This window comes from Streptopelia decaocto (genome assembly GCF_964273445.1).
Source record: "Streptopelia decaocto genome assembly, chromosome: 2".
Taxonomy (NCBI): domain Eukaryota; kingdom Metazoa; phylum Chordata; class Aves; order Columbiformes; family Columbidae; genus Streptopelia; species Streptopelia decaocto.
The window spans coordinates 55,722,704-55,735,655 of NC_138655.1; the positions used below are offsets into that span (position 1 = coordinate 55,722,704).

Below are 12,952 nucleotides of genomic sequence, written 5' to 3' on the forward strand. Positions count from 1 at the left end.
CAACAATCCCACCCTGCAATGTTTGGCTCACAGCCTGTCCTGCCAAAGCCAAGGTGTTGCTGGCTCCCACTGTTAAAACGCTGACGTGACTGGTTAAGGAAGCACAATGAGGACCCATAGCTTAATGTAAACACTACAACTGCACAGGAGGCACCAAGAACCTAATTTTTTCATACTGAGTGCTCACCTTTTTGCACTTGCAGGTTGGGGTTTTTTTTTTTGTTTTAATTTTTTAATCAAATAGGTTGATAATCAAACAGCTCTTATCCAGTTGTGACTGTACAAGAAGTAGCCTGGCACCTCAAAAGACTATCTGCTTAAAAAAAGTATTTTTTTATTAGCTACAGAAAGGTCTATGCCAAATGGCTTCCTCTAGAACTGTTCTACCAAAACCACCTCGATGACCTTTGCAGACTGCAGCGGCTGCTGCCATTCCAGGACACCGAGCCCAGGCAACCTGCTGCGTATCTGACACTCGGTTCCACAGGCACGGCCACTGCAAAACAGCCTGACCAGAGGAGAAACTGGAAAGTTACGGAATTGCAGTTCAGTAAAACTAAACCATCAAAGCTACTGCTACATAAGATCTGCTGTGTCTGTTTGATAACTATTTAGCTCCATCTCCAGATTACACCACAGTATCACAGTATGTTTGGGATTGGAAGGGACCTCAAAAGATCATCTAGTCCAATCCCCCTGCTGGAGCAGGAACGCCTAGGTGAGGGCACACAGGAACATGTCCAGGCGGGTTTTGTCACCCTGTGACATTTGTTGAGTGCAGCCTACCATGGTAAAATTCATTCACAAATCTTGGCTTATCGAAGTGTTGTAAAGTTTCAGCTGTCTGGAATTTGGTGCCGCTGATTGCTGTCAGCTACCGAGAGGGGTGGAAGCCTGCAGCGCAGGATGCCATTAACTCCCACGCTCGGCACTCAGCTCCTCAGCAGCGGCTCTCAAAATTCTTTAAACCCTTGTAACCACTTTGTAGTCCCTGTTGTCACAGATGGGGACCCTGGAGCATGGACGGGCGCTTGCGCCTGCTCAACTGAGCAACAAGAGCAGCTTCGGGATTTTCCCATGTTGAGTTGAGGACGCAAGGAGGGCTGGGGGCTCTGTCTGCTCAGCCCCCAGGCCTCGCACAAGCTCTGCCAGCCAAGGGCACTGCAGCACTGGACTCGACTGAGCTGCCACGAGGACACCACCAGTGAACTTACTTCTGTGTCTTTGTGTATCAGGTCAGACTGAGCCAATGCCCCTCTCCGGTTGCTCTACCAGGAAATTCTGGTAATGTCTGATACCCAAAAAAACTGAAACACGGTAGTAAAAATCAGACAGAAACAACAGAACACATCTTTATAGCTGGAATCAATATTGATAAACATTTTCAGATTGACCTTAAGATACAGACATACATATAAAAGAAGAAATAAACCAGAGCAGCTCCAAGTCATTAACATGGAAAGTATAAAATTTGATGGTAACATTAACATAATCCATATGCTGTAGCACCAGAGTGTACAGTCGCAGCACCTTTCCCTTGTGCCTGTGTGGTGTCGCTGTTTCACAGATGAGACTGACCTTGTAGGAGAGACATTCTGAAATGATGTACAGAGCTGCTGGATGAGGTAAAGCATGAAGGCAGCAATCAGCGTCTAAAGTTGGAGCTTTTAAATTAGTTTCAACCTATGCAGCATGCAGCCAGTAACTAACCATGGAAGCTGATGCTAAATTTGCCTGGGGGAAAAGGGAGCTTGAAAGAGAAAAGAGAACAACATAATCATTGTGGTTAAAATGTTCTCTCTGCTTCTGGTTTAAAAACTAAATCATTCAAAAACCTCTCCAGAAGGCTGCCAGCATTTCTCTCCTGAAGGCGAGGGATGCGCATTTTTCTAAGCCAGGGCTACCTGCAGGACAAGCGCATCCCACCTACAGCCCGTCGGCGTTGGAAGGAGCGACACGTTGGTAACGGAGCCGGCTGGAAACGGTCACTATGTGCTAATCACATCACTGGGGTTACAGAAGCAGTTTTATTGCTATTCTAAGAGTCCTTGGACATGTGGTGGACTTGGCAGCGCTGGGTTAACGGTTGGACTCGAAGGTCTTTTCCGACCAAAATGATTTTATGATTCTGTTCCATAATTCTATGTTTCCAGCGCTTCCTGCAGCCCAGCCAGTGCTCAGCTGTTATTCAATCCTTTTCATCAACAATTCTTTGCCAAAGAAAATGTCTGACTAATTTTACAAAACTAGAAAAGCATGAAAAAGGAGAGAGACAGAATATTTAAATCGGCTTCCACATGAATAATTAACACAGACAAAGGCTATAATGGAAAGGCATTTTATTTTTGCCAGGTAACACCCCTGTATAAAGGAAGCAATGGGGAGAGGGGGAAAAAAAAACCAACAAACCCCATAAGCACTATTGTCACCACGAACATTTGACAGGTCAGGTTTGTTACCGCAGCACAGGCCTGCTCGCCTCCCCCATCGCTGCCGTGGGGCAGAGCTGCTTCTGAATCCTCCACAGCCAGGTTCACATACAAACCAACAAAACCAGTGCCACCAGCAGCATTTTTAACTCCTTGGGTCTCCTATGAGATATTTAAACAGACCTTGGGCATATTAATAAAGCTAAAAAAAGATATTTTAAAAATTCATGGAAGGGAGGAGCTTACTGTGCTAGTCCCATGTTCTTTTCAGCAGTAACTCGCTCTAAAATGCCTAAGGAGTGCAAACTGTAGTAGGGGGCCGAAAGCATTAACTCTAAGAAAGATAATAGCCAACACACATATAAATAAGACTCATTTCCTTTTTAAAACATGATGGGAAAGTCGATTTGAACTGCATGATGGATGGAGACTTCCTAAATATTAATAAATATATTACACATATTTACAAGCTTCTGATTTCATCCTCTGACGCTAAATGTGAAGTTCGGACCGTAAGCAGGACATGCTGGGCAGCACCGCGGGGTAGGCAGAAGAGCGGCTGCGGTGGATTTGGGAGGCGAGCGCAAGCAGCGAGATGGAAAGCTAAAAATAGCCCACTCCGCAGAGAGCCGGGCAGCCAGCGAGCGCAGCTCCTCCAGGCTTTGCCTGGCAAACCAACCCGCTGCTTTTTCTTTTGCGGAATGAGATGCCGGGATAATGCGGAGCGACTGCGGCAGAGGGAGGGATGGGAGGGAAGGGGAGAGGCAGCCCCCGAACCGTGTTTTCTGGAGCTTGCCACAACGCGTGTCAGCAGCCCGGAGGGTTTTTTCCAGGGGAAAAAAGGCGTCTGGGACCGGCCCCGTGGTGTCTCTGTGTGAGCAATGTGGAGCAGTTTGTACAACCACTGAGCTTTCTGGGTCCGTGCCTTGCCTAGCGCGGCAGAGCCTGGCCTGACCCAAGGGCTCCCAGGAGGGCAAAGCCAGAGCACGGCCCGAGGCACAGGGTGGCCCAGGTGAACCCTGAGGGGCTCATTTTCTTTCACACACTCAGGATTGACTTAGTCCTTGATCCTGCCCTCTCTGTGACATCCTAAATCCTTCTCAAAGGGGAAAATAAACATGCGGGATACCTTGCACCTCAGTGGCTTGAGGATGGCAGGGAACATGACAGCGAGCGGAGGACTGAGTGATTGTAATGTGTGGCTGGGGCATTTCCAGGAGAAAAGGTTAAGAAAAAACAAGAGGGGAGATTCAAAGCGAGATTTCATGCGTTTCTTTCAGTCCAGCTTTCCTGATGTGCTGTGCAGCAAACGCACGGCCTGGTTTTGGCACAGAAACAAGAAAAAGTGCTGATGTGACTGAGATCGGGCGAGCCTTCCAGCAACAGCCGACCTTTCCAATCAGCCCGCGCTCCTCGCCTCCTGCGCTCCTACATCCTTCTCTCACGCCAGGGCTCCGTGTGCTTTAACATGCAAGTGCTAGAGTTAGGTTAGGTTATGTTTGTACTCGATGATCCTGAGGGTCTCTTCCAACTGAAATGATTCTATGAGTTTATGAAAAGGCGTCTCCAGAGGTAGCCCAAGGAGAGGGCCGAGACAGCTACAAGGGACAGTGAGCCTCCAGCCCTGCTCTTCCTCTTTGCATTGCTTCAGAAAAAATTAAAAACTATTTCAATAAGCCCTGCATATGCAAACATTCTCATTTTCCAAGGGGGCATTTGAAGAAAAATACAAGGACGGATGAGTCCCTGGGAAGGTTTAAGGAGATTTTTTTCATGTCCTTTTCAAATTGACTTAGAAAAATACGATACGAGTGGCTGCTCCAAAGGCTGCAACCTAACATGCAAATACACTCTGAAGGGGAAACCTCGCTCCCCTGGGCAACAGGAGGCAGCCCCCAGTGGGACCGGAGCTGAGCTACCATGTGGGGACAAGCACCCCTGGTACTGGGGCTGGGGGGACAGTCTGCCATCCCTTGGGCTTTCCAATGCACGAGATTTGGAGAGGAGAGAAACTGCTTTGATTAATACATCTTTAAAATCATGTTATGGAATTCCAGTCCCAGCTACTTTGGAGCAGTTCTGAGGTATCTCTCATTAAATCCAAAGTATAGAAATGTTAATAAATAGATCTGAAACTTCTCTGCTATGTCATTCTATAATACACTGCTATATAGATATTAAATATGCCTCAGGGTATTAAAAAATTTATGAAAAAGTTACAGTAGTTGATTTTCAAGTATTAATAACTTGGCTATGTTAGATTGTTTTTAAATGCCAAAATGTTCTGGCCCCAAATTATTGACTAAACTCTGGCTATGCCCGAATTAAGAAAAAAAAGTATTTTGAGTACCAAAAAAAAGTGCAAAAAAGCATGAGATGTCAGTTAACGTTGTAACATTGTTGGAATTTCTAAACAACTAGTCTAGCACTCTTTCATAGGTGAATTAAAATGAGAAAAAGAAGGAAAAAAGGTAAAAGAAAAAAAGACAGATTGCTCCCAATCTGAGACAGCACTGTCCCAAATTTCAGCAGAACACGAATTTTTACAGCCAAGTTATAAACCCCAGAAAAAATGGGGTTGCCAGTGGATATGCTGTCAGACGTAACTATAGCAGTATTTGTGTGCTCCATTATAATACAAATGTACACCTTACACACCGTATTCTCCGAGTAACCACAAGAACTTTACAGGTTAAAATTAGAAGCCTCCCTTATTTCCCATCCTCCCCATAAACTGTACAACTCTGCCTACTGTGAAAATTCACTGCTACTAGTAGTCATCATCGTCATACATTCAAGATAGAAAGTAAACTACTGAAACCTGCTCAGGAGACACCGAGAAGTGCACTAAGGCTTCAAAAGTCCAGCATCTCAGGGGAACGGGCAATCACACCAGCGAACAGCTTTGTCACGTATTTTGCCCCAGGATGGTGTCCTGTGCTGAACCCTGATCTCAGAGCAACCAAACAGTTCAAAGAAAGGTGGTTTTGACCACACTCGCTCACACTTGGTGTCTGCTGTGCGACAGGACCCTTTGCTGTTTCAACCAGGACGTGAGCATTACTACTGGGGTGGTAATGCCAATGTGACTTATTGCCGGCTACCGTGCTAACACTGACACTTTGTTAGATTTGGTTCTTCGTTCAACTTAAGTTTTCAGCTCATCTCCTGAAAAAAATGATTCAAAGCATGGTTAAAAAAAGATTGAAAGCAAGAAAAGGCTTTCTAGTTTCAACACGCACATACAAAAGAGGCAACGATTTCAAACTATCAGTTTTCTTCCAGTGCGAGCAGCTGACCTGTCGTGTATCATTCTGCCCAGATCTAAACGTAAGAGTTCTGTGTCCCCGGGAACCACTGGAGTAGGAAATCCTGTGATCGAATGCAAATTCAAGCCAGTCAAGTGAAACGAAGCGACGGAATGATGACCCGGTTTCAGTGACCTTGCTCATGGATGACGACCTCATGGAGACAAAAGCAAAGAAAAAGGCACAAGGCTCAAATCTCATTGATCGTCCTTTCAGAGGGGCAGTACTCAGAGGTGCCCGGTGATGACATGTAGAAGGATTGCGTTTTCCTTTTTAACCTGGCTCGCTTGTTGGCCAGGGACAGGCTGCGCCGGCTGGAATTGATGATTTCTGAAATGAACTTCTTGCAGTCCACGCACACCTCCATCGTGCTCCAGTCCTCCATTAATTCTTTGGGAAACTCTTCATGTGACTTATCCACAGATTTGGACCTTGAGGTCAACCTGAAAGGCAAAAGACAGGAGCTGTCACGTTATTTAGCAGCATGGGAGTGGGCCCCAAGGGACACCTTCAGGAAACAGCACGTCGGAATGGTCTTCATTCAAATCTTCCTTTCTTCTGTCCCAAAAATGACAGCAGGGACAAAACACTGGAGACGACCCCCAGCAAGGCTGCAGGGTCACTAACTGGAGGTATGTGTAACATTTACCTTGACAAAAACAACCAACAACCTTCCTAATAACTATAAGCAGATGATGTGTTTGGCTACTCTGACACAGCATCATAGAACCTCGTGATTTATGCAGGTGGTTTATACTGTAGATCCCCTCAAAAAGGAGCATTTCTTCTATATTTAATTTATCGGATTAACTCTGACAACCATCTGCGTATAAGATATAAAACCAGCAGAGAACTTCATAACGTCAAAGTGAAAAAAAAAGGTGAAAATCAGAAAAATTAAGAAAAAAAAAGATAAAGTTGTTTAAGAGATCACTGAATTCCTGTTCAGTGAATCAACCTGGCCTGCGAGATTTATCTCTGGAGATTCTACTCACACCAGAAAAAGACACACTAGGGATATTTTTGCAGAGGTGCTACGGAAACACAGTTGTCCCAGACTCGTATTATTTTTCACCTGTAATGTGAAAAAAGGTTTAAGACACGCTGTTAGTAATGCTGTTTCTCTAAATCAAAGCCATGAGTGGAAGCGACACGGATTTTCAGGCTTCAGAAAAACTACTACAAGCACTAGAAACATTGACAGCTACAAAATGGGCAGCAATGAGTAACTCAAGAGGAAATGTTGGGGAAGTGTTTCCAACAGGCAGGGGTGAGCTGGGGTTGTTCCTCACCGGGACATGCTCCGCAGCGATCGGTGGTGACTGGTAGAAGGTTTCTCCGGCCTCATAAAACTTTCTCCTCTTTGCAAGGTGGAAGGTCCCAGCGAGAAGATGGGGAGGGTAGAATATGGCTTTGATGGCAACCGCATCTGTCGTGAGAGCAGCAGAAGGAACATGCAGTATTCATTACAAAGATCACGGCTTTTTAGGAAGGGTCTAACCAAAAGTTCATTTACTTACTTTTTTGCAACACTGTGAGCATACAGGCCTGTGTAAGAAAGTAAGAGCATGAATAATTTCATTGGGCAAAATTACATTTAAGTCAAGAATGAGAGAGAAATGTTTTTCAGGGTTAGAATCCTCCCTCATGCTCCCCTTAAGCAAACATTTTTATTTTTAAGGCTTCCTCAATGTAATAACTTCAATCAGAACATGAAGCCAAAGTGCTAAACAAGAACTTCAGCTAAATTAAAAAACAAAATAAGCTTTTTTCCTCCAAAGAAACCTCATTTGGCAAGTGACACAATATATTAGTGATTCCATACATCTCCAGACTTACTGTCTCACTGTTCACCTTAAAAATTTTCATTTTGGGTGAAAAAAAATATTCTTTCTCCCTTCTTTACCCACCAATACTCTAAAAATAATTGAAAAGGTAAATTGCTTAGAAAAGTTTTCCGCAACAATGGAGGTTATAGAAGTGTTGACTGGGGAGTCTGAATAAATTCTGTCTCGCTCTCCCATGACTCGAGAAGAACAAATGGCTGTTTCTCTCACTTCTAGCCTAAAGTTTCACTCCAAGGAAGCAATTCTGTCGCTTAGGAAGGATCTAGTTTTGCGTAATTGTTTTTTAACTTGTTACAGATAATAATTTTTTTAACCTGTTTTGCTGTTACAGAAACAAAAGTCAACAGTATGCAGCAGAAACATTTGGGGATTTCTAACACATAAATCAGTATTTTTCCCTCTGAAATGGTACTAATTTATTATCAGATATTAAATACTTACCTCTTACAGAACTGACAAGTGTAAGACCACGTAAAGAAAGAAAACCTTCGCGTTCGGCAGCAAAAGCAGAGCTGAAAGAAGAACAGAGGAGTCCACAATGTTAGGCCAAGTCCCGCATGATACTTACTTCAGCCACCAGTTGCCACCAGTGAGACCACAGTTCTAGAGTCTGTACTTCTCAGAAGATATTGAAAAGAATGGTCCAGAATTGTACCTTCCTGTATTTAGAAATACTCCTTAATTTTTTTACCTAAGTTAAATACTTGTCAGTTAATTGTTAACTTATTTTTACTCCTCCCTCACTGATGCTTACATCATTACTATAATAAAAGCACCAGGAAAGTAGCAGCAGTGAGGAAGGGTAACTGTTACAACTGCAAACATAAGAACAAATAGGCATAAATTCAGACATGAATACATTTAGGCTGGAAATTGTTCCTAACCATCTGGGTGAGAGTCTGGGACACAAAGTTTTTGCTTGTGGTAACATTTGATGATTTTATTCCAATCCTATGCTCTTGAAATTTAGAGGATGTGCAGGAAAGAACTACTATAGCAACTTACTTGAGGAAAATCTGCTTTATAGTGGGATAATAAATCCCATCTATGCAGTTTATTCAAAGGAGTTAGGGATCACAGCTTAAGAGCATTTCTAGGAAGGAAAGGCACTGAACAATGAAAAGTTTTGGAGTCAAATGAAAGATGAGATAATGAGATCCAAAGACCCAGGTGATGCTAGGTAGATTTGGTTAGAAATAAAAGTGAACAATTTTAATAGTACACTAAATTAATTGAAGCATCAACTTACTTTGTGATTTGATAAAAGCTCATTACTAAAGTTTATATATAATAATATGCAACAGCTGAACCTAATGAATGACATTTTAAGATTATTGTCCCTCTGCCTTAAAAGTATTCACTCTTTACATTTAAACTGCATACTAAACATGGGTAGGCCTGTAGGTAAAATACACCGTGAAGTCAAAATACCCTTGCTGGAGGTGTTCAAGAAGCACAAGTCAAAAGTGAGAAAAAAGGACACAGCTTCTACTGCAGTTTACAGAAAAAAAACAGTGTTAGTGGGTTCTCTAATATTAAACTTCCTTCTGGGGTCACATGTTGTCTGACTTCCGTGACGGCTTTCATTCCCTCTTTGCGTGGCAGCGAGGATTCAGATGAAAAACCTGTTGTAAGTTCCTACTGCCAGCTCTAATTCCATTTCTGGAATAGAAATGCAAAGCAATACTGCAGAAGGCATGGGGGCAGATATCACTTTAGTCAATGAAATTTAAAAGGTACGTTCTATAACTGCAAACGCTACTGCATTTTTATAGACAAACTAAGCAAATAAAGTATTTCCATGAAAAGTTTTCACAGAATCACAGAATGTTAGGGATTGGAAGGGACCTCAAAAGATCATCTAGTCCAATCACCCCCACCGGAGCAGGAACACCCAGATGAGGTTACACAGGAAGGTGTCCAGGTGGGTTTTGAATGTCTCCAGAGAAGGAGACTCCACAACCTCCTTGGGCAGCCTGTTCCAGTGCTCTGTCACCCTTACCGAGAAGAAGTTTCTTCTCATATTTAAGTGGAACCTCCTATGTTCCAATTTGAACCCATTACCCCTTGTCCTACCATTGGTTCTCACCGAGAAGAGCCTGGCTCCATCCTCGTGACACTCACCCTTTACATATTTATAAACATGAATGAGGTCACCCCTCAGTCTCCTCTTCTCCAAGCTAAAGAGCCACAGCTCCCTCAGCCTTTCCTCATAAGGGAGATGCTCCACTCCCTTACTCATCTTCGTGGCTCTGCACTGGACTCTCTCCAGCAGTTCCCTGTCCTTCTGGAACTGAGGGGCCCAGAACTGGACACAATATTCCAGATGTGGTCTCACCAGGGCAGAGTAGAGGGGAAGCAGAACCTCTCTGGACCTACTAACCACCGCCCTTCTAATACACCCCAGGATGCCATTGGCCTTCCTGGCCAGAAGGGCACAGTGCTGGCTCATGGTCATCCTGCTGTCCACCAGGACCCCCAGGTCCCTTTCCCCTACACTGCTCTCCAACAGGTCATTCCCCAACTTATACTGGAACCTGGGGTTGTTCCTGCCCAGATGCTTCTGCACAAAGTTCAAGGAAGCTGAACTATGCGTTATACATTTAGGGGGAGTTTAATGGATATTCTTTTTCTCCAATTCGGGGTAAAAAATGAATGTGTAAACAGGAGGCTGGTGCCCTACCTTTCCTTTCTTGAGAGCAGTGTAGACATCTTTATACTGCTGGTACTTTTCCAGCTCTGCCTTCACCAGCACCTGACGGATGTGCATGACCTCCTCCACCGTCAGAGCCAGACATTCCACCGGGTAACAGAACTCCTCCTGGAAGCCAAAAACCCCGTATTATTTCAAAGCCAAGCGGCTTCTTCCAGACTTCAACCTAGACAACCAGCCACCTGGTTAGTAACTCCAGAAACAGAGGGTTTCTCCCTTCAAACTGGAATAGCACTGGCTCATTCGTGGGCATCACATGAGTTTCAAACCGTTGCAGACTGCCTAAGTGTGACCTAAATGGTCTGATCTTCAGTCTTCACAACAATGACAGTTTTCTTCATTTTTCCTCCTCAAACCACTCGACCTTTCTCTCCATCTTTTATTACAAAGATTTCTTTCAAACCAATCAATGTTCAGGATTGTAATTTGAAAGGGAAAAGGTAATTTGGTAGATGGTATCACTATTAAGTATATTGTTTGAAGACAATGCAATTTCTCTGAGACTTTGTGGTGCCCAGAGTGGCCAAGGAAAGTTGTTAGTAGCCCATTCTAGCAGAAATTTTTATTCCGTGGTACCACATCTTGGTGCTCACACAATCAGAATCCCACCAAGACTACAAAAAGTTTACAGCAGTTCAGGCAAAGTAACAACAGCTATTTAATCTTTATAGAATAATCTTCAAATATAAAGCAGGAGAACTGGTTACCCAGTGCTGCATTATTAATGACAGAGACTCAAACTAACAACACGACTCCCCACTTATAACATTTTGTGTCTGTTCTGTATTGCAGCATTTAGGAGAATATTGAGAACTCCTGAATTTGGTACCAGAGAATAAAAAGCACCAACCCAATTTGTAATCCAGCCCTGTAGTTGATTAGACATTTCCAACAGAAAGACAGAAACCTCTGTGGGAACTCCCATGGCTTTATGCTCAGCGAACCTTTTCAGTCAGCCCAGAGGGGCTGCTGTGCGGTAATGACAATGACCCGTAATTCTCTCTGAATAACTGAGGGAAATTTCTCCTGCAAACACAAAGATGTGCCTGACAGGTCGGAGATCCCGTTTACAAATTGAAGTGATGAATTGGATTAGTAGTGAAATGCTCATTTCCATGTATCCAGAGGTCGGTTCTGTCTTTCCGTTAGATTACAAAGAAAATCTTTCTACGTTGCAGACCTGGCAAACATTAGCATTTAGGAACCACCACATTTTTAAAAACTGTTGTCTTACCTATCTAGAAAGGGAACACAAAGAAACTTCACCCTGCTTAAGGTACCCCACAAAAGACTAGAATTGAGTTAACTTTGTTAGATTTGCCAGCTAAACCTTTGGGGGTATAGAATAACTATTTTTCTAGGAAAAACAAACTACGTGAAAAACAACTGTGATTTGCTCTGAGGTGTAAAAACTGCACAGCCAAACCAAAATAACTTTGTGTTTCTTATGATCACACTTCACAGCTCAGCAGCAGCTATCAGGGCTCTGTTTCTGGGCTTTCCCCATAGCAACTGCCTCGCCATGGAGAAGGCACGGCCGCTGGCCGGGGGTGGGAAAGCGGGACACGCACAATGCCGGCAAAAACCCCGCAATCCTGCACCGTGGGAGACCAAGAGAAACTGTCCGAGGTGAATGAGGCCGCCTGAATGCTCGTCGTCAATCAGTCAGAGCTTTAAGTCCTTTAGAAATACATTTCTTACTTGGAGCTCTTCCTTCCCCCTCACGAACGCCCAATTCCTTTAATTTACAGAGTGATGACATTGGGGAATTACCGCTCCTGGGGAGAAAGGCTGCGGATCTGCTAAAGGTGTAGAGCAGGTACTAGGGGAATAGTGTGGGCCTCTTGTTGTACCTATTGGAAACGATTATCGCTAAAGCAAATAGAAAGAGCTGGCAGGCAACAGGGGAAACATAGAAAATGTTCACATGTTTAAATGCTAATGTTTTAATTCCAGCGGTTACACAAGGACAACAAAATGTTAATGCAACATTAAATGAGAGATAAATATGATGCTGATTTCAGAAAACGGCTTGATTTTTTTTTTCCCCTTTTGGGAATAGAAATAAGGACACAAGAAAATCTTTTGTTTCAACACTACCTCTAAGGCATTGAAATGAGTTAAAATTACGCTAAGCACTGACTAAACTTCATTAAACAATGATGCTTTGGAGTTATTGCTCAAACTTTCAACACAATCTGCACCCAAATTAGGCAGCTCCAAGTGAGAGAACTTCAGCTCTCTGCAACACCTGCACACAACAGAACATACTAAAGATAAAATGTGGTTTGGATGGTGTTGATTTTCTGGAATTATAGTCAATACTCAATTTAATATTAAAGACAAGTCAGTATTCTTATTTTTAAAGGGAAAAAAAATCTTACTTAAAAATACTAATTTGAACTTGAAGTTTCCATAATCCTCATGAAAATTGGCTTAAAACTTTGACTGTGCAATCATCTTATGTACACTGTAATAGTTTAAGGCATATATGTGTAATTTTTTTTTAACTCAGGAAAAGCAGGCAGTAAGAATTACATATCCATAATGTGAAATAAAGTGCTTCGTAGGTCATTCTCAGCATACATACACCTAGTAGGTCCTTACAACTAACACACTTTTACACTAATATATTCCTTGTAAAACTTCTCATTA

The 12,952-nt window shown here is 43.2% G+C and overlaps 1 protein-coding gene across 1 annotated transcript in view; it reads right to left on the minus strand.

Moving 5' to 3' along the window:
* Positions 1–776: 776 nt before the first annotated feature.
* Positions 777–12,952, minus strand: part of SPIRE1 (spire type actin nucleation factor 1) — a 134,270-nt gene continuing 122,094 nt past the window's right edge. Inside the window, exons 12-16 of the mRNA XM_082046309.1 lie at positions 10,268–10,405; positions 8,026–8,096; positions 7,258–7,285; positions 7,030–7,166; positions 777–6,180 (exon numbers count right to left, since the gene is read on the minus strand). Of these exons, the coding sequence (XP_081902435.1) occupies positions 5,928–6,180; positions 7,030–7,166; positions 7,258–7,285; positions 8,026–8,096; positions 10,268–10,405 (627 nt within the window). The 3' untranslated portion in view covers positions 777–5,927. The remainder of the gene's footprint in view (positions 6,181–7,029; positions 7,167–7,257; positions 7,286–8,025; positions 8,097–10,267; positions 10,406–12,952) is intronic.